Source organism: Plasmodium brasilianum, chromosome 3, assembly GCF_023973825.1.
Source record: "Plasmodium brasilianum strain Bolivian I chromosome 3, whole genome shotgun sequence".
NCBI classification, from domain to species: domain Eukaryota; phylum Apicomplexa; class Aconoidasida; order Haemosporida; family Plasmodiidae; genus Plasmodium; species Plasmodium brasilianum.
Window position 1 is genome coordinate 795013 of NC_090116.1, and position 22877 is coordinate 817889.

At 22.7% G+C, this 22877-nt stretch overlaps 2 protein-coding genes across 2 annotated transcripts; one reads left to right on the top strand and one right to left on the bottom strand.

The window, feature by feature from the left end:
* Positions 1-6405: 6405 nt before the first annotated feature.
* On the bottom strand, positions 6406-16545 carry MKS88_000960 (cysteine repeat modular protein 2; the record flags this gene model as incomplete). The annotated part of the gene is made up of 7 exons (XM_067219608.1): positions 6406-11589; positions 11867-13155; positions 13357-14049; positions 14270-14455; positions 14615-14830; positions 15288-15354; positions 16468-16545. 7 exons carry the CDS (start codon positions 16543-16545, stop codon positions 6406-6408), a joined length of 7713 nt encoding a protein of 2570 aa, XP_067075326.1.
* Positions 16546-20368: 3823 nt separating this feature from the next.
* Positions 20369-22323, top strand: MKS88_000961 (prefoldin subunit 3; the record flags this gene model as incomplete). The annotated part of the gene is made up of 6 exons (XM_067219609.1): positions 20369-20434; positions 20616-20686; positions 21058-21169; positions 21416-21520; positions 21664-21753; positions 22198-22323. 6 exons carry the CDS (start codon positions 20369-20371, stop codon positions 22321-22323), a joined length of 570 nt encoding a protein of 189 aa, XP_067075327.1.
* Positions 22324-22877: the final 554 nt, after the last annotated feature.

Here is a 22877-nt window from a genome sequence, read left to right on the forward strand (position 1 = left end):
ATTCTAAGAATAACGAGAAATGCTTTTTCTCCTCTCTAAAAGCTTAAAAGCTTTGTTTTTTAATTAATTTATGCCTAATTCATTTTTGGATTTATGTTTAATCTCTCATTCCTTTATCAAAAACTATAAAAATTAATGTTATAGAGACAATAGAATATATAACTATGATCTTAGTATTATGTCATATAATTTATTTTTTTATGTTTTTCATTATGTGCACGCTTTCATGATAAAATTAGAAAGTATAGAAATTTAATTACTACGAAAAAGGAGATTTTTATAGTTTTTATTGATCGTGAAAAAATTATTTAAATTATAATTTTGTATATTTTTAAATGTTTCCTTTTCAAAGCTCACTCTAAAATTAATTATGCTGCACCTTATAAAAAAGCATATTTATAAAACCATATATGCCTTACAATAGAGAAATCATCTTTAATATCATTTTGAAAAATAATTCCATTCTCAGAATGTGCAAAAAAATTCAACATTAAAAAAATGTTATTTTAGTAATACTTACATTTGCTTATTAATTTTTTTCCCATATTTTAAACATTAATAGGAACATTAAATAACACTTTTTAGTAACAATAAAGTTTAATAAAATATTTATATATTCTTTACATTCTTCCGAAAAATGTAGTAAGCAAAAAAAAAAAATAACCCTATTTTCCTTTTAAAATAAAATTATTACTAAAAAAATGTTCTATAGATAATATTAATTAGAAGTTTAACCATCAATTTAATGTTCAGAATGGTGTAAATTTTAAGTTTTGATTTTTTTAGTAATTGCTTACATTATTTTTTTTTTATTCTAACTCCATACTAAAAGAGTATTTTATATGACTCCATTACAAGGAATATTTAACTTTTTTTTTTAAGAATAATTATGTGCGGGGACATTTAATAAAAATAAAAAGTTTATTATTTTTTATAGTAGCTGAAATTATGAAGTACATCTTTTTAAAACAAGTAATAAAATGTCACATATACCTACTACTAAATATTTTTTCTGCATACTGCATCATTAATGTTCACAGGAATATATGAATGCTCAAAATGTATATTTTTTATTTTTTAGAATTTATAATAATTAAATCTTAAATTTTATTAAAACATTACAAATAAAGGTGTATTATGCTAGTGTTAAACTCTATCAAATCCGTGGAAGTACATGAATACACGAACTTCTATTTATGTAGTTCTTATGAACAGAAAATTGTAAGGTATATATTTTACGACTTTTTTACTAATTTTAAAATATTTAAAGATGTTCAATATAATACACAAATTTTATAAACGCAACCTAAATAAAAAAAAAAATAGATCCAGGAAATGGTAGAATTTACAGAACAACATTACATATATTTTATACTTGATAAATATACATAATTGCTCTCAAGTATATATTTTATTTTGGGCTTCTATATCGAATATTGAACTTATGAATTTATTAAATTCAATTTTAGAAAAATGTAAATTTTGAAAATTATGTTTGATTTATGCTATATATTCTTAGGTATTTTGTTTTGAATCATTACTAATATGTAAATGAAAAGCTTAAACTGTGAAAATGCAATTATTGTATTAAAAATTAAAGAGGAAATTAGCAATTTTTTCTATTTTGAGTTAATGGGTTTCAATAAATAGAAGATCGAGGTTTATATAATTTAGACATTATTTCTATTATTTTACTTAGTGTTTTTAGAACTTAGTAGTTATAACAAGGAATTAATTATATATATAACCATTTTTAAGGAAATTTTGTTCAAAATTCTTTCAGAGTTCCAAGGTAATATATCAAAGCTATCTCATTTATTTTCTTTTTATTTAATCTTGTTACTCAAGGAAAAAAAACAAAAATACTGACTCTATAAATAGTTTAAAAGACGTACGTATTTTCATAAATACGTATGTCTAATACTTTCATTCGTAATTTTATTTTTTGTTATTATAAATGGAACTGTAATTCTTTCTAAAATTCTGTAGTTTTTTAGGGAAACAATATTTTACATGTACCACTGAGCGTAAAGGAAAAAAAATATTTTAGAAATGGTACTACATTTCATATAACATTTGTCCTAATTAAGCGACAAAACCAAAAATATGAATAATTTTCTAATATTATTTATTTTAAATACATTTACTTTTTACCTTATATATATAATATAAATTACAATGCTACTTTATTTAAGTCATTCTTTTTTTAAATATATTTATTCAAAGGAATGTTTAAAAAAAGTTTATAATTTTTCTATATATTTGAATATTATTCCACATCATTCTTTCATATTTAGCATAGCAGAAAATTCTAAAAATTATTTTGATTTAATAATGTTATCAGTTAATATTTAGAAACAATCTCTTTATAGTTAAAACGTTTTTTACATTACACTATAAATTTGCAATAGGTTTAATATTTGTTTATGGTATTATATTGCTCTTTTCGTTTTCCATATAAATAAAATGAAAAAATATAAAAAACTACCAAAATATAAACCCTCCTACATTTGTTTTTCCTTTTTGGTTTATTAAGAATGAAATACAAAACTTGCATTTAAAGTAAGGTAAAGTACCTTTGAAAGGTGTACTGTTATACATTAATGTAATATATAATATTTATGGACATAGTGAGAGTCATTTGTTTGAAACGTTATTTCAGAAAAAACTTTATTTTTCCTTTTAAAAAAAATATTCTTGCATAATTGTAGTATAATAAAAATTTTCCTATTTGTATAGTGTGAATGAACAGAAAATGTTATATTTTATGTTATAGTTTTGTACACTTTTACTTTGAATAATAATTCCATTACTATGTATATATTAATGAAAAGAATAAGCATCTTAATTACCCTTTCTCAAAAGATAAAATAAAATTTTAAAATATTTTAAAGAAAATAGCTACATAAAAAATGAATTATTTCACATTATTTATATTTTATTATTAGAAGATTTTAAAGTGTTCTTAATAAAATTAAAAAGAATATTGTAACAATATTGAATTTAAATGTATCATTTAATATTTTATGATGAATTAATTTTTTTTCCCAACATTTTCAAAGTTTATAATGTGATGAATACTCTTCAAATGGTAGAGATCATTAACACATTAAATAATATATATATTACTTTCATGTTATGATCTTCAAAGTTGTATTATTTTGAATGATTTAATATCAATATATGAATCAAAAAACATTAAACAAAATATAAAGGAAACACATATATATGTTAAATTATATTTATTTTTTTTTTTATTGTTGTAATGGTCTTTTTCAAAATACATAATAAAATATTTACATATAAACATAATTGAAAAAATTTTATTGTTAATTTAAAAATTCTTAATATAGTAAGATAGATAAAAAAAAAAATAATAAATAAATAAATAAAATATTAAATGGCTCTATAATTTATTTAATTTATATATTTTTTTTATTGAAATTAATTTAACAAATAAATAAATATAAATATATATAGTTCTTTTCCATTTATAAATTATTACAATAAATTATTAATATTAACTAAGAAAATATACTTTTTATTATTATAAAAATATGCAATATAATAATTAATTAATTTACTATAATAATTTGTAATTAACTATTTTTTTTTTTTATTATATTAATTATTATATGTATAATTCTAATTTATAAAAAATATTAATTCACATAATTGTTAAAATATTATAATTTAATTATAATACATTAAGTATTAAAAATAAAAAAAAAAATTATTAGTATATTTAAATAATTTAAATAAATAAATATATATAATTGTTTATAATACTATTTAATTAAATAATATATATATTATTAAATCTTATTAAAAATAATTTAATTAATTTAATAATATATTTATTGTGCAATTAAAAATATATAATAAATATATTTTAAATTTTATTGATTAATTTATTTTTTTTATTTATTAAATTGTTATTAAATATTTTTAACTAAGATATTAAATTGATCATTTATAAATACAAAAAAAAAAAAAATTAAATGAATATAGTAATTGTATAGTTTTTAAACATTTAATTAATATTCATTCAATTATTATATATAATTTAATTACATTATTTAATTTTGTAATTTGTTATTTATTTTTAATAAATTATTTTAATTATTATTATTTATATTAATATATTTAATTTAGTAATTATTATTATACTGTTTTATTTAAATATATAATTTATGAATATATTATTTTAATTAATTATCATATTAAATTAAGTAATTATTAACATAAAATTTTAATTAATTATTAATGTAATACTAATTTATTCTATTATATATTTATTAATATATTATATAATTATTATTTTAATTTAATTAATTATATGTATAATAATATTTTATTAATTTGTTTAATTATATAAATATTTTTATTTTATATAATTAATATTATGTATTAATTTTATTATGTATTTAATATTATAATCCATTAAATAATTATATTCAAAAATTGAATTATGTTAATTAATAAATCATAATTTTTGTTATCAATTAATTCAATTAATTATATATTTTTTTATTATATTAAATTAATTGACTATATATTTATCAATTTGATTGTATATTTGTTTAGTTATATATATATAAGTATTATTTTATTTTTTTATATTATTAAATTTTTTTTATTATTTAAATAATTTACAATTTTTAAAATTGATTGATTATATATTTTATTATTTAATTAATTATATATTTAATATATAATATTTTTAATTAAATAATTAATTGATATTTTTTTAGTATATAATCAATATTTTAAATACAATTATTTTAATAATATAATATATACATTTAGTTTATTATAATAAATAATGTTAAATTAATTAATATATATATATTTATTTATTATTATTTTATTTTATTTAAATATATATTTATTTTTTATTATATTATTATTTTTATATAATTTTATTTATTATAATTTATTTTTATATAATAATGTTTATGTAAATTATATATTTATTATAATAATATATATTTAATATATATTATTTATTTTTATTTAATTATATAATTATTAATGTTAATATTATATATTTATTATTATTTATTTTATTCTTAATTAAATGACATGATTGTCTTTTTAATAAAAATAATAAATAAATATAAATAATAAATTAACTAATAAAATATTTTTATTTATTATAAAAATAATTAATATTTTTCTATTTATATAAATTTTATAATATTCTTTTTATTATTTAAATAAACATTTATTATACACAATTAATTATTTTATAGATATTAATTTATAATTATTTAATTATTTATTTTGTTATATTATGTATTTAATATATTTTAGTTTTACTTTATAATAATATATATTTGAATTATTTATTTTTGAACTTATTATGATTTATTTTTAATTATTATTTACTGAATTTATTTATAATTAATTGTTTTTTGATTAATAAATTATTATCTTTTTTTATTATTTAATATATTTATTATTTTATTGTTTATTTTTAATATATTATTTTATTTTCATATTATTTTAAAAATTTAAACTTAAATTTTATGTAATTTATATTTACTTACTAATTAAATATATATATATATAATTCATTATATATATTTTTGTTATTTCTACTATATTTTATTTTATATTTTATTATAAATTTATACTTAAATTTTTATTGACCTGTTATAATATATATAATTTTTCTGCGCAAAAAGAAACATAAAATTTACTGTGTTTACGCACATGAATTTTCAAGAATTTGTTATATTTTATCATAATCATAAATTCATCATTGTTGTTTTGTTTTTTATATTTGTAAATATGTAATGTAGAATTATTATAATTACAATTTGAAACATATAAATGGTTTAACATTAAGTATTTTAATGCTTTTTAAATATGCCTTACTACCATAAAATGGTTTAATACGTATAAGAAAAAAATACAAGTTATTAAATCGAGAAAGAAAATAATAAAAGGAACTTGTACAGAAATGTGAATTTAAAAATTAGTGCTTATATATATTATTAGGTCTAGCAACATGTAAAGATGTAACCTATTTCAAGAGTTAACATAGGAGAAAACTTATTTTGATGGACTCTTTATTTAACTAACAGAAACAGAAGTTGTGATCTTAAAATAAAATATATAGTTATTTGCGTATTAAAAAAAACATTATTTTAAATGGGACATCACAGTAAAAAAAAGCAGCAAAATAAAATATCACTTTTAGAAAATTTAAAATAAGAAATTTATATGTCTATAGTTAAAAATGAAACATTAACTAATTATGTACCTGTAAAAAATGAAAATGAACATAAAAAGAATATACACAATTTAGTTTTTTACTTTTTTTTTTTCATGTCTTTTCTATTATTATATAGTTCCCTATTTTCTTGAATATTTCTTATTATCTTCTTTGCTATCTCTTTAACCTTCTTTTTGATTTTCCTTTTCTTCATCATTATTTTTTGTATTTTCCATAGCTTTTTGCGTACAAAGATCTTTTTCTATCTTTTCACTAAATTCTTTATATTCTGTTTTATCATCATTTTCTGTATTTTCTTTATTTCGTTTTTCATCCCTTTCTAAATCATTTCCCATTATATGTGTATCATTATTTATTTCTTTAAAACTTAGCTCTATTAAATTTGTATCGAAAAGTTCTGAATCATTATTCAAAACTGTTTTATCATTAGAATTATGTTCATCTTCATAATAATTAATGTCTTTTAATCTTTGATAATTATCAATTAAATTATTTATTCTATCATTTAAAATTGATAATTCATTTTCTAATGTCCTATAATCATATGGATCGCCTAGAATTGCATCTTCAACATTTTTTCTAAATGTAAGTTTTTTTTTTTCACTTGCCTTTATAAGTATTTCATATAAAGATTGAAGCTGCTCAATTTTATTTTTAAGTTGAACATCTCGTTCAAATTGCACAATATTTTTTTTAGCAACAAACAATGAAAATAACTGCATAATTAATTTCTTATCTTTCATTTTAAATTTTGTAAATGACAACTGTAAGTCGGACAGAATTAATCCTGATCTTACAGCTTCTTCATCATATAAAAATTTAAAGTCAGTTATAAAATCTTCGTCATATTTTAGAACATTAATCAGCACTTCATAATCAGAAATTATAGTATGTTTATCCCCTTTATATATAATTCTTTTGATGTTACTTTGAATAATAAAGAATTTTTTTGTAAATAAATTCAATATTTTTTTATGTCTCTCGAAAAATGTTCTTTTGTTTAATTCACATTCCTTAATTTTTATCCATTCATCTATATTTTTTGGATCTTTAGCTATTAATTTTAAAACTCCACTTTTTCCTTTTTTATGAAGAACTGTATTATCAATTATCGATAATCTTAACATAAATTCCATAAAATAGGAATGAAAAACGGTAAAGTTTAAATTCAACACACCAAAGTATATAAAATTTGATAAAACATGAAGAAAATAATTTTTTTCTTCGTTTGTCAACACATGATTCCTGAATAAAAGAGATCTATATTTTCTTGTAAATTGAATAGAATTGTTATGAGTATTAAAAGAAACTATAGGCTCTTTATAATATTTTTCTTCGGCAATTTTTGACATTTTATCAAATAATTTTCGTAAATATGGGAATTTAATCATTTTTTTTATGTGCCTTAAATTTTCGATATATGAATGACACAGAGACACCAAAACTTTAGCAATAAATATAAAATTGAAAAATAACAAAAATAACAAAACATAAAAATTTGTAGTGGCAGTAGCATTAGACACAGTTAAAAACACAAATATCATTAGAGTAATGGTCCAAGCAACCATACTATAAGTTTCTAATTTATTTAAAATATGATAATTTCTTGAGTCAAATGGCTGAAGTATCATCTGCAATGTAAGAAAAAGAGATGAAATTATAATAAACAACCACATAGTGGTACCAAATATTCTAGCTGTTTTAAATACAGGAACAGATGATATTAATAAAACTAAAATTTTTCTTAAAAATACAATTGATTCCCAATACCAAAATTGAAAATTAAAACCATTATTTAAGAATCCATATTTAAACAATATACTTTCAGAATGTAAATGTTTTCTATTTTTATATAGCACTAAATAAGACATCAATGGAATTCCAATTCCCCATACTACTGTCCCTGTAATACCTAATATAAAAAATTTTGCATAACTTTTAGATAAATCACACTTTACACTAGGTACGTAACTCATATATTGCTCTACAAATTTATCATTGTAGTAAATTGCCTTACAGTCTAACAACGTTAACATAGAATAAGTGGTTTTTGTATGAATAAAAAATAATAATGTGACATACATAGGAATCATGTCCTCAAGAAAATTTCTTATTCTTTTAAACTTTGAATCTCCAGGTATTGGAATATATCTGAATAACACTAAGGCTCTTTCAGATGGTAATTCGTGCATTATTTCTTCATACAATTGATTATGTCCTAATTCTTTAATTTTACCTATTACATTTAATTTTATTTTTGTTTCATTCTTAACTTTAAACTTATAAATTTGTACAACAAGGAACATTAAAATTGTTAGTATTATAGCAAGTATAATGGGTTTAAAGGCATAATAAACCATTCCATAGAAATAAGCATCTGAATGTGATAAATTGAAATAACTTGTTAATATACAATATAAGCCATAATTTTTTTTTGCTTTTAACAATCTTTTAACACTCTCAATTATGTAGTTAATATGAGATGAAAAATTAAGAGGGAAATATATTTCGCTTGTTCCCATAATATAAAAAATTTTCATACAAGAGAAATAATTCACCGCAATTTTAATAACAATAGAATGGACAGATTTTCTGTTAGCCCCTGTAAAGACATTTAAATATGCCATAATAACTGTAAATAATAGTACAAAAATATTAACGAAAATCATGTGCAGAATGTTCATTAAATTTCCACTGCATTTTATACATAAGTTTAATTTAGAAAAGTTATTTGTGTATCCTTTTTTACACTCCCCACATAGAAAGTTCGTCATAGATTCATGACATTTTTCATTATATAAACATGCTTCTTTAATTGGACATTCTACTATAAACCAATCAGCATTGTATACATTTGTCTTTAGTTTATATAGTGCATAATTTTCTTTGGGAACAGGCATTATATGTTTAATTTTTGAAGAGTCTAAATAATTTTCGTTTTTTTTCATACTTAATATGCTTTCTTCTTCAAACCCACCTTCGCAATATGCTCCATCAGGACAGTTTAAGCAAATACCATTTTTGAAATAATAATTTTCTAAGCAAAAGCAATGTGTGTCATGCATTGTTCCAGGAAAACTAGTTGAATTTGGTTTACATTTTGATTCACAAGTAAAATCACCAATTATTGTCTTAAAAAAACCGCGTTCACATGGTGCACATATTTTTGTAAAATCATTTGCAGTATAGACGTGCTTATATCCTTTTTTACAAACACAGAAACTTTGATTATATGGTCGTTCTGCCTCAAACGACACAACAGTATTTGGTGGGCACTTTGATGGAGCATAGTGAAAAGTTTTACTTTTATTATTTACAATCATTTTCCCACCTTTACAATAAGTATTTTTATCACTGCATGGTAAGCAATGATTAAAAAAATAATAACCACCTGAGCATGTACAATCTTCTTCCTTTGTACTTCCTAATTGTCCTTCTGTCGTATATGGTGTTAAGCACATAGTACATTCCGCATTTGATATAACATCTTTGTATGTATTAACTGGACACTGAACACATTCACCTAATGCTTCTTTATTTATAGTGTAACCTTTATCACACAAACAGCTTGATTCACTGAATGATTCCTCAGTTTGTGTTGTAGAGTTCTTTATGGGACATTTTGTTTTTTGAGGCTTACATAAATGTAAAGCCCTTACTTTAAAACAGTTTTCTAAATTTCCACCAGGACAATAATACCCTTTAGGACATTTAATACATTTATATTCAGTAATATCCCAGTAAAATCCTGCCATGCATATACATTTTTCTTTGCTTTTGGTTTGTGTATGTAGCGTAATACTGTTTACTGGGCAAGCATTCTTTTGTGTATTGCTCAATTTTGACTTATAATAATTTTTAGGTACTTCCGAGCAGTCGAATTCATTATCCTCTGTTCTTACAAATTCAAATCCTTTTTTACACAGACAACTTAACTGTGATACATTTAATTCATTTGGATGTTCTGTCAAACTTTTATCATTGCAGGGAACTTTCTCATTTTCATAAATTGCATATTTTGGGTCCACTATACCAGAACCAGGGCAATAGTGATTATTTGGACACAATAAGCAAGAATCTTGTTTATGCAAATAGTATCCTTTATCACATTTGTTACAATCAGATATAGAAGTGGATTTTATAGCATCAGTGCTCACGTGTGCAGAACAGCTTTTGCATTTTTCTGCTGAAACCGTATTTTTATAAAATCCTTTTTTGCATGGTACACACACTTGTGAACTTTCTATAACTTGTATGAAATCTTTGTAGTTATCGAAAATAGGATTATTCTTAAAATTGTAATTATTTATGTTTGAAGAATCAAAAGTTTCAAAACCTGCGTCACATTTACAGCTTTTTATAGAAAATTTCTGTTGTACTATATTAGTAGTATTTTCTGGACATTTTATTTTATTAGCTTTATATCCTCCAGGACAAAAGTGGCCTACGTCACACTGTTCACACACATTTGTAGAATCTTTAGAGACAAAATAATACCCCTCCTTACATCTGCATTCACTTTCTTCTTCACTACGACTACCCTGAATTGTACTGTATGAATTAGGATAACAATGAAAAATACAAGGAATATTAGAAATATCTGTTTTCCATGTCCCTCTTTTGCATGGAACACATTCATCATTATTATTTAATTCATATCCTGGTAAACATAAACATTGAGTTATTGAAACGGATGCTTCATTTTTAGTAGTAGAATTGTTTTGACACATTGTACATTCATACATATTTTTATGTTTAATATATTCTCCAATATTGTTGTATGATCCTAATGAGCAAGGAACACACTTTCCATTTAGTACTTTCATTCCATCAGCACAAATTACAGTAAAGTTTATGTTTATGCTTAATTCGGTAAAAGCTCCATAGCGTTTAGTAGTAAAATTAACAGGATCTCCAACAAATTCTGATAATTTAATTTTAACAGTCCCGTCATGTTTGTCTATTGTAACATGCTGTGATTTATCAACATTGTGAACATCAATTTGAAAATTATGAAGTAGATTCATTTTTTTTATTTCATGTGATTTTACTTTCAGTACATATTCCTCCTGATTATCTTGTATAACAGATGGATAATTGTAATTTAACTGAAGCTTATTCGACATGCTTCTTATAGGGACATAAATGAATTGCACATCTCCCTCATAGTATTTTACAATTAATAACATATTCCTATTAATTAATTCTTTACAATCATAGAATTTATACATTCTTTCTATCTTTCCATGATCCATGTATGTATTGTTTATTTTAGTAATGTAGGTAAAGTTGCTGTTGGGTTTACTCTTGTCGTAGAGCAGTAAGTTTATTTCGTTAGAATCTCCCTGCATTTGTGAAATAAGAAAAAGAAAAAGAAAAATTATATTGAAACGCTGTAATATGAGTATTACGCAAAATAAAAAAAAGATAAGACATACAATATCAGAAATAATGCATTAATTGTACTGTAAATAAGTATTTATCGCTATTATCATTTATTCCATTTTGCTTATTCAATTTTGGTCATTTTATTTTTCTTATTATATTTTGTTTATTTCATTTTGACTGACTTATTTTTTCTTTTGTATAGCAGGATAAAAATGCCATTTATAATGTGCATACCTCGTTTATAAAAATAACATAAGATTCACCGTACGGATAGACTAGAACATTTTGGGGTTTTTGTAGATAAATGTTTGAATGACCATATACGAAATCATAAGGTTTGATGTTTTCGTCGTTTTCGTCATTTTTGTTTTCTGCTTGAAAAGTGTCTATAAGAATTAATGCGTTTTGGTTTTTAATATACTCAATGGCTATTACTGTGTTATTGAGTTGATCAATTAAAAAACAATCTAAAAATTCATTTTTTAAAACTCCACAAGAAATATCATTGATAAGAAGTGAAGAATCTTTTAATACATCTAAGGTAAAAATTAACCCACGAATAGTTAATATAGCATTTTTTACAACATTAGAATTATGCATGTAGATGATTTCAAAATTTAAGTCAACAATGAGGAATTTATTATATGGATGTGATGTCATTAAGAAAATATATTTTAGGTTTTTATTTTCATCATATATTGGTTCCATCATAATGGGAGATAAACAGTTTTCACATTTTATAACATCAGCATAATCTAAATAGTACGATAATATATGTTCAACATAGGGTTCATTCAGGTTATTTTTCATAATTGTTCTTTTATTGTTTACTTTTTCTGGTGTTATATCATATAAATATAAGGTCTGGATATTTTTTTTTAAAACATATAATTTGGCTTCATCTTTTGTAACATGTAATATAGAACTAGATGGACTAGATATTTTAAAATAGGTAAAGAAGGATGGTGTCATATTTTTATCAAAATTATAGGTTAAAATTATTTCGTTTCTGGATGAATAGCATAAAAATGATATATATATATCATTTATATTATGTGTACGAAAAATTTCTAATAATTCAGGAAAAAATATAAAGAAATATGATTCTTTTTGCATAACATAGGTTCTAATATCATCAGGAGCAAGATCGAAATCTAATAGATGGTTAACATCGCTTTGATTATGTAAAATATATGGTTTTGCCATAGCATATCCGATTAAGCTATATTTGTCCTTTTTTTTTGAACATATTTCTAATATCCCATCATACTCGTTCAAATATATATCTGATATATATATGGTGTCCAGATATATATCTGCATTTTTGTCTCTGGGAATATTTGATATTTTATTTGAATAAATTACGTGTTCACCTGAACATGAATCTACTTGTTTCTTTTTGAAATAAATTTCGTCTAATGATTCATTTAAATTGTATCGATATAAAATAACCGAATGTCCCAAGGCCAATTTACTTGAATACAAATCGAGATATAAATAATGAATTTTGCTCATGTCATAGCCTGTACAAAGGTGCCGCAAAGGATAAAAATATTCATGAAGGTTACTGCGTTTGTAGTGTTTCTCTAGCACTAACAGTGCACAGACGTGTGTTCATGTATGTATGTATATACATGTGTATGTATATAATACATATGTATATATGTATGTATGTACATACGCTCAGGTCGAGTTAGAATGGCATGGCACGAAAAAGTATTAACCATTTACAGAAATTGTAGAGAGAAGAGCCGAATATCCAGTTCCATTGTCACTTGACGAGTAACATAATAGGTACGTTCCCGGTTTTTGGAAAATGATATTTTCTTTAAATGTTTTACTATCCGTTTCGTACATAAAAACGTTATATAGGTGCAGTTTTTTTTCATTATTATAAAAATCTTGTTGTATTTCATTAAAAGATTTATTATGAATATTATTACAAGTATAGCCTTTTATATTTTTAATAATAAAGGCTTTTTTAATAGGGAATGGTGTTACGTATTTTTCCAAGTTAACATCAAGTTCGTTTCCAGTTAGTATATGTATTTCGTTCTTCTGTTTTTGTATAACCCGAATAGTTGAAACGGTAGTATAATGACTGTTAGCTCTTGAGCATTTATTATAATAATAATATGTATAGTCTACGTAGCAAGAGCACACATTAAATAACCCTTCAACGTTCACATCTTGTACTTTAATATTTTTAAATGTAGAACCAATTATTTCTCCTCTATATAATATAGGGGAACCAAATGTGTTAAAAGATTTTTTAAATAGAAAATAAGGACTTACTAATTTTACTTTGTTTATGCATATATCTTTTGTGATAATTACGGATGTACGCAAAAAAGAATTTTCGTTTTTAATTTTTAAGTCAAAAAGTTCGCCGGATTCGAGGACAATGTGGTGGTTACCTTAGAATGGGGGAAAAAAAAAAAAATATACCTATATATATGGATACACATAAGCGTATAAACAGGTAAGTGCATATATAGGATGTGTACCCAAAATATAATAAATAAAACAGAGTAACTGCGAAAATACTGAATAATGCGCAAATTTAAAAAGAAATTACAAGTGGTGCAGTTGAAAAAAAAAAAACATCAAATTAAATAAAATCTATAAATTTTTAACTTTTCATGCGATATTCGGCTTTGTTGTCCACTAAACATTTTGGAGATAGTTCATTTTCCTCCTTGATAGAAAAATTATTACTGGGGTTGAATTCTATAGGAGCATCACATATTTGTTCTGAAAGTGTAAATCTATCACAGTTGTCTACTTTTTTCACCTTATTATCTTCATAACAGCTAGATAAAACTAACCAAAATTAAAAAAGAAAGAAAAAAATTTAAGTACAAAATAATTCAATATATGTACAAATGGAAGACATGAACAAATGGACGAAAAGCAAAAAATGGAGGGTATATACTAAATGTATTTTCAGCATATATATTGCTAAACTCATTTTTACCTTACATTTTGTTTTTTCTTTCGAATAAATATTGCTTATGAGACTTATTGGGTCGTTAAATTTTAGTTCCAAAGTTTTCGGTACATTAAGAGAAACAAAATTAATACTTCTTTTCTTTATTATTTTTTTCTTTGATCTGAATATATTTTTAACTATGTTTTTGTAATTCACATTTTTTAGTTTTACAGTTTCATGTTGTTCAACGTGCGGACTATCGTAAGCTAATAAAAAAAAATATATATCAATATGTATATATGTGTATATATATATATATGCGTGGAAATGTTTTATTAAGAAAATAGAGCGTTTACATAAATGTTATATACGCATATTTGCTTGTATAACCTAAAATTTTCTCTTATATTTTTTAATATAAAGATTAAGCAATTATTTAAATGTGAGTTATTTTTATTTCTATTATGCTCATTTTTTTTTTTAGAGCTCGGAAAGTTGTCTGCTTTCGTAATTACAATTTTTAGAAATCTACGTGCAACTATATTTCTTTTCAATAATATTTCGTTTGTCGTACTTTTGCCTTAAGTCTGTCTTTCGTGTACGTATATATATACATATATATTTATACATATATGTATTTATATATATAAATATTCATAAAGTAGTACACATTGATGCACTTTTTTTTTTCACATTATAGTATACTATTCTTTTTTATGTTACCCCTCTTAATAAAAGGTAAATTTTGTTCTTTTGCGAGTTTGGTCGTGGTGTTAGCTATTACATTGTTCTAAAATAGGTACATAAATAAATATGGTCATATATATATATATACCTGTGTATATGCATATACACATATGTATACATATACATACACATTCGTATGCGTCAATCCCTTTATTTTGACTTGTTATTAATTTTTTTTACCTGTGTTCTGAATAAATAAAAAGTTAGCACAGTAGAAAGAAAAAAAAATTTGCTCATGTTCACCATTTTGTAGACAAAACGATGAAAAATAATTTTTGTTCATGCAAAAAAAAAAAAAAAAAGGAAAAAATAATGGAAAAAATAATAGAAAAAAAAAAAACTTACTTTTCCCTTAAAAGGAAAAATGTCATTTTAAATAATATAACCATGTGGAATGTCAAATTAAATTAAAAGAAACACAATTTGTGAGGTGAAAAAGAAAGAAAAAAAGCTTTGCTTGTTTTGGCACCTATTTTAATTTAGAAATATTTTGTTCTGCATGCAACGGAATAATATTAAAACGAGTTCACAAAATTAAGCTTGGGCTTTTTCTTCAAAATGGAACTTTGTTTTATTGGGTAGTTACTTTATTGTAAATAAAAAAAAAGGAACAGAAAAAGGAACAAAAGAGGAATAATTTGTTTTATTTATCTTTTTAAGATTAAAAGATTTTACCTTAAGCGCAGGAAAAAACCAGAGAAAAAAGAAGAAATAAAATTTCCGCGCTTTCCCGTGTACCTGTATTGATCTTTTTATTTTTTAACAGTACATACCACCTGAACAGGTTGTAATAATGTATGCATGCGTACACATACATACGTATACAAATACATGTACACATATATATATATGTATATATGTGCGTATATATATACGTATATATATTAAGCGTAGACCGTTTCTACGACGAATAAATGACATACTTGAAAAAGTAAATGTTGCATTAAAAGGAAAGATAAGCGAAATTTTTTTTTGTCCTTGCGATGTGCAATTTTTTCTTTCTTTACAAAACATCAATTGATGTGTGAAAAAGTAATTTACATAATCATGATTAAGACAATAATATTTTTAATTTAAAATTTGCTCGCTTTATTTTTTGGAATTATTAATTAAAGCACGTAGTATATAATCAGGTGGACAATTTTTTGGTAACTACATTTTTGGCATTAGGAATATTAATACTAATACTAAGAGGATAATTTCTTTGATGTTGCACGTCAGCAAAACAAATCATTTGCAAAGACTTATGAGAATAACATACATGAATACGTACCTTTAAACATACATATACCATATTCGTCCAATTGTTTGGTAACGGAAAGATATAGCAAATTATGTGCATATTTTGCGCTTAAACAAAAAAAGTAGTAAACAAATTTTTTTTTTTTTTTTTGGCTACTGTGGTTTACTGCACATACTGTAGCCCAACGTTAAAACGAAAGAAAAAAAAATAATAGTATATATTAAATAAACAGTAAATGCTAAATAAATAGTAAATGCTAAATAAATAATAAAAGCTAAATAAATAGTAAATGCTAAATAAATAGTAAATGTTAAATAAATAGTAAACGCTAAATAAATAGTAAATGCTAAATAAATAACTGTGTAAAAATAACGTATAGTTCATACGTAAAAGGTTAAATTTTAAAAAACATGATGATAGTGTGTAAATTGAAGAATTTAAAAAAATTATATTTTCTCATTTTTTCATGCATAAGTTTCAAGTAGTTATATCAGATGAAATGTCATGTGTTACCAAAGTATAAAAGTAGAGAACACCGTATTATAGCAAATGGGGCAATTTCATAAAGCGACGTAATTTAATGACGTGCAAGGGAAAAAAGAAGAACAACGCAGTTATGAAAGAATATTTAAAAAAGAATAGAAAAATAAAATGTGAGAAAAAATTAGAGAAAAATATAGAAAAAAATTGTAGAAAAAGCTAGAAAAAAAAAAAAAAAAAAACTAATTACCTTATGCATTTAAACGGTGAGTGCAAATAAATTGGAAAAATTTTATTCTTCGTTAAATTAAGAAATATTTTAATTTTTCACATCAGAGTAGTTACCTCGCACATTTTAATTTATATTACTTACTGTAAGTATATGTGAACTAATTTTTAAAGAGTTAACAATGAATACATATATATTATTTCAAACAAATTTTAATTAAAACATCTGGAAAATGCCAAAGATAAATTTATTAATCAATTTTTGTTAAAAAGAAAAATGCAAAGAGCTTGTGAAATGGTCGTATCTTTGCTGAGAACTGATGCTACGACACAAAAATGTCCATTCCATGTATTGAATGTTCAAATTCTTGAATTATTACAAAAGGAAGGTCTTATTAGGGGGTTTGCAATTAAGGGAACAAAAATTGATATATTGCTCAAGCATTTTAAAGGAGCTCCAGTAAGTATAATACTACATATGAGGGTGTATCTGTGCATACGTGTATACTTTAATGCTTACATATGTACATACATATATATTTTTTTTTTTCCCTAAGCATGGAACGGCAGATATTAAAATGCTGCATATTATTACTTTCCTCTTCATGAACGTTCCTATATGTGTGTACATGTGTACATGTGTACGTGTGTACGTATTTGTGTGAGAAATATCACAAAGCATTGTTAAGAAAAAGTATATCACGCATAAGCAACGAACTGAATTAATTTAATTTATTATAATTTAATATATATTATTATAAATTATTATAAATTATTATAAATTAATTTTTTTTTTTTTTTTTTTTATTTCTATCTATCATGTAAAATCCAATATTTAGGTAATAAGAAACATTCGTGTTGTTTCTAAACCTAGTAGAGACATATGGCTAACTCCCCATGAACTTAAATTCCGCACGCGATTTAATACAGGACTCTGGGTTATGCAAACTAGCTGTGGAGTAATTAGTCATAGGGATTGTATTCGAATGGGAATAGGTGGAAAAATGTTATTTGCAGTTAATAATGGTTATCAACATTTTTGCTAGCTTTTTTTTTTTTTTTTTTACCACTTCAGGGATGAAGTGTTTTTTGGCTTATATTTATATAACACAGAAGGGGGACATAAAAGGGGATCATAAAAAGGGGTATATTTCCAAAATTTGCCAATCGCATATATGTACACATTCATTTTGACGGTGTAATTATTTATCATTTTTCCATCATCTAGTCTTTGTTAAGGATAAAAGGAAGCTTTTAACATGTGTATAGACATATATGATATATTTTTTATTGGACCACAAAAGATAAAATAAACCAAGTACTACTTAAATATGATTTAGTGCAATATTAAATTTATACATGTATGTATATATATATGTATATCATGTACGTACATATATTTGGAGAACACCTTTTTTATTAGTGTAAAATGATAAAAGGTAAATTTTTAATAAATTTTAAACAAACATGCTTTGAAAAAAAAGAAATTTTTTTTTGAGGGGATTGTAAAAAGTAGGAATATTTAATTGTATATATAATAATTTTGTAAAAAAAAAAAAAGTCGAATAGAGGAGTACAGGGTATGTATGACAACATTAATCATGGAATAGTGTTATGACAAGCGAAATATATAGTAAAAGTAAATTTTTTTTTTTTTTTTTTTTTTTTTCTACCATAATTTAATTTTTGTTACACCCAGGTATTGCACAAATTTAAGTAAACACATTTATTCTATAACTGTTCGTATGTTTATTTTTTATTTTAAGTCTCATGTTTTAATTTTCCGTTTATTGGATGTTAAGAAATTTAAAGGAAGAGACACACATATAAGTATGCTTTACATTTCTTGAAAAAATAAAGAACAATAAAATTTTGTACCGAACAAAGTAAAAACAAAATTTCGTTTTTATACCTTTGTTTTTTTTTTACCATCGTGAAAAAATGAGAACTACTCATCTAACCGCCAGTTCATACAGTTCAAAAATTAAATTATTTAAAAACGGCTAAATCGGTAAGGACTCTGATATTTTCATTTCACAAAACATAAGTTTTTCGCTCATACGCATGTTTGTATGTTTGTATATATGTATATATATAAACTAATAAAAGGCGCGGATATCTTTCTCACGGACTTAATTAAAAGAGCCCTAGCAATATCCGTTTTTTAGACGTTCATTCATGTACTAGTTTGAATTAATTTCATACTCTTATAAAATAAAGGAAAAACAAAGAGAACAATTTAGGATATAATTTGTGTAAATGGACGTGATTCATAAGGAGAAAAAAAAAAATTGAAAAAATAAAGAATAAAGAATAAAATGTAAAAAATAATAAATAATAGATAAACAATATTTTTAAGTGCATTACCCAAAACAATACATTATTAGCATATAAAAGTAAAATTAAACATAGGATATATACAAGGGTATATATGAATATATTACTAAGTGTAAATTTTGTAAAATTAAAAATGCAAGATTTTCATAAAATTATGAGTACACTAATTTTTATGTGCCTTTACTTTTGGTATTTATTTGTTTATGCATTCTCTAATGTGAACTCATCCTTCTTAAAGAATAGAAAAAAAGAAGCATATACATAATATATACATACATAATACATACATACATAATACATACATACATAATACATACATACATAATATATACATACATATATAGTTATATGCACAAATAAGTAAATCCATTTGCTTATATGATAATAGGAATGCACCAAGTTTTAATATAATATTTTGATGAGGGCTCCATTATTCAGTTATTCCTGTAAAATAAAAAAAAAACGAAGAAATTTGCCTTTTCTTTCATTTTTATAAATTAGAGTATACCTCTTTAACTATTATACGAAGTAGTGAACCTCCAATAACAAATAAAATATATTAAAATAAAATAAAATAGAATAAAATAAATGAAAGTTTTCCGTAAGAACAAAGAATCATATAAGTTAAAAAAATAAAAAAAATATGATATTTTAAGTTACGTTGTTTGTGTATAAAAATAATTTCATGTTTCCAAAAATCTTTAATAAATTTCCAATAAATTAATATTTAAACTTAGCTTTATTATAATTTTAGTACAAACAATATAAAATGTCATTTGATGATTTAACTGACAACTCAAGGTCTGTAAGGAACATTCCTGGAGCAAAATTTATAGTTAGATAAATAATAAAATGAACCATTAATTTTTCGGCCTTTCTTTTTTTCTTTTTTCCTTTTTTTTCTTTTGTATTTTTTCCAAGAGGATCTATGAAATAATGGCAACGTTAATTAGTTGCATTGTTAACAAAAAAAAAAAAAAAATATATCATTTTTCTTGCTTTTCCCTTATATCCAGGAACACGTAACAGAATTTTTACAAAACAAAAATGAGGAAACTGTTCTTCGATTGGCAAAAGAACTATTACTGTAAACGTGAAATTAATTGAAAAGATACATATACATAAATAAATAAATAAATATATATATATATATATATATATATGTACCTATTTGAAAATGTGTAAATATAGGCTCTGTCTTGTTTAATAGTTATATATTGTTCTGTCGAATTAAGTTTTATAAACGGAAAGTAAAAATTTCACATCCATAAAAAAGAAAAAAATAAGAAAAGAATCTTTCTTTCTTTTTTCACCTTATAAAAACGTTTAATTCGAATACGCATGGTGAATATATAATAAACGAAGGGAGGGGGGAAAAAATGAAAAAAGGAATTATTTTGTTCTTTTAATGCACTTTTCATTAATTTTATTTTCTTCATTTGTTTTATTCATTTTTAGGAAGTATAAATTTATGGAGCATACTTTTGTAACAAGACAGATGAATACTGAAAAAAAAATACCCGAATTAAGAGATGCCTTAAAAGTTGTAAACGCTCTTTATAAAAGAAAGGTTCATTTAAATTCTTGAACATGTGTTGAATATTTTTCCTTTCATGAACGCGCAAATATATGTGTGTTAAGCTGTTTATGTTAGTAAAGGGTTTGTAAGTATGCACACATTCATATACGTATGCAAGTGTATATGTATGTATGTGTGTATGCGTGTAGGTGTGCATGCTCATTTTTATATACATATATATATATATATATATACTTACGTATACACAAATGACGCTGAAAATTATTTACTTAACAGGAAATGAAGGAAAACAAAAATTTGGAATTGTACTTCCCCCTGGAAGAATCCCTATATGCCAAGGGAGTGATTGAAAAAACAGAAAACATTTTGCTTTGGCTAGGGGTATCCTAAATATTACCAAAAAGCTAACAGAAATTTCTTTATTGTTAATTATTCGAATAGTTTGAAATACTCCTTTTTATATTATTTTTTTAGTTACTTTTTACCATACATGTATAAGTCATATGTAATGTTACATTTATCAGGCCAATGTAATGGTTGAATTTTCTTTTAAAGAAGCTTTGGATCTTTTGAATCATCACTTGGACAGAGCAGTTAGTCTGTATGACGAAATGGTACATTTAAAAATTTGAGTTAAAAACATGTTATGCAAAAAAAAAATAAAATAAAATGAAGCAAAATAAAACAAAGCAAAGTAAAACAAAGCAAAGTAAAACAAAGCAAAGTAAAACAAAGCAAAGTAAAACAAAGCAAAGTAAAACAAAGAAAAGTAAAACAAAAGAAAGTAAAACAAAGCAAAGTAAAACATAATAAAGCAAAACGAAACAAAATAAAACGTTAATTTTTTGCGAAAGTACGCATATTTCTGTAGTATCATTTTTAACTCATAAAAAAAAAATCTTTACATAGTGAAATAATATTTTTTTTTTTTTGTAAAGGAAAAATTCGGATATTATTTACAATGCACAGCAGTTCAAAAATTTTTTTTTTTTTTTTTTTTTATATATTAGAATTATTTTTATAGTTCTCTTTTTTTAAAATATTTTTCTTTTAATTAGGACAAGGAACTTATATGGTTACACGAACAAATATCAACTACAGAAATTAATATATCAAGAATTCATAATTATGTAGAGATGAAAAAAAATGACAAAGAAAAAGAAGCTATTACAAATAAAAGCTAATAGTGACATAGCATGCCATGTTGTGATCCCTGTTTCTTAAATTTATTACCCGTTAAATTTTAATTGTTTTCAAATTATTTGCTTGCACAGTTAATACATAAAAGAGTAAATCTTGAATGCAGTGAAGTTAATATATTTTAATAAAAATTTTTTTAAGGTTCGTAAGGAATATAAAGCATAAATAATTTTATCATCTATTCGATCTTTTTTTTTTTTTTAAGAAATTAAGTTCATATTTTTAAAAAAAAGTGCAACTTTTTTATGAAATAGAAAAAAAAAAAAAAACCCAGATAATAAATAAACAAGAATCATTTCATTTTATTTATTTTTTTTTTACAGAATAGATCCCTTTATTAGACAATATATTTTATTTTGTTTTATTTGCATTGCATGTAACAAATAAAATATTATAATAAGATTTAGTACCTTTTTTTTAAAATGCTTTACAATTTTTTTTAAAAACAAAATATTTGGGAAATATAATAATAAAATGAGCAGCATGTCTAATTGTATAATGCATGTTTTTCTTCCTTTTTTATATATTTCTATTTAGG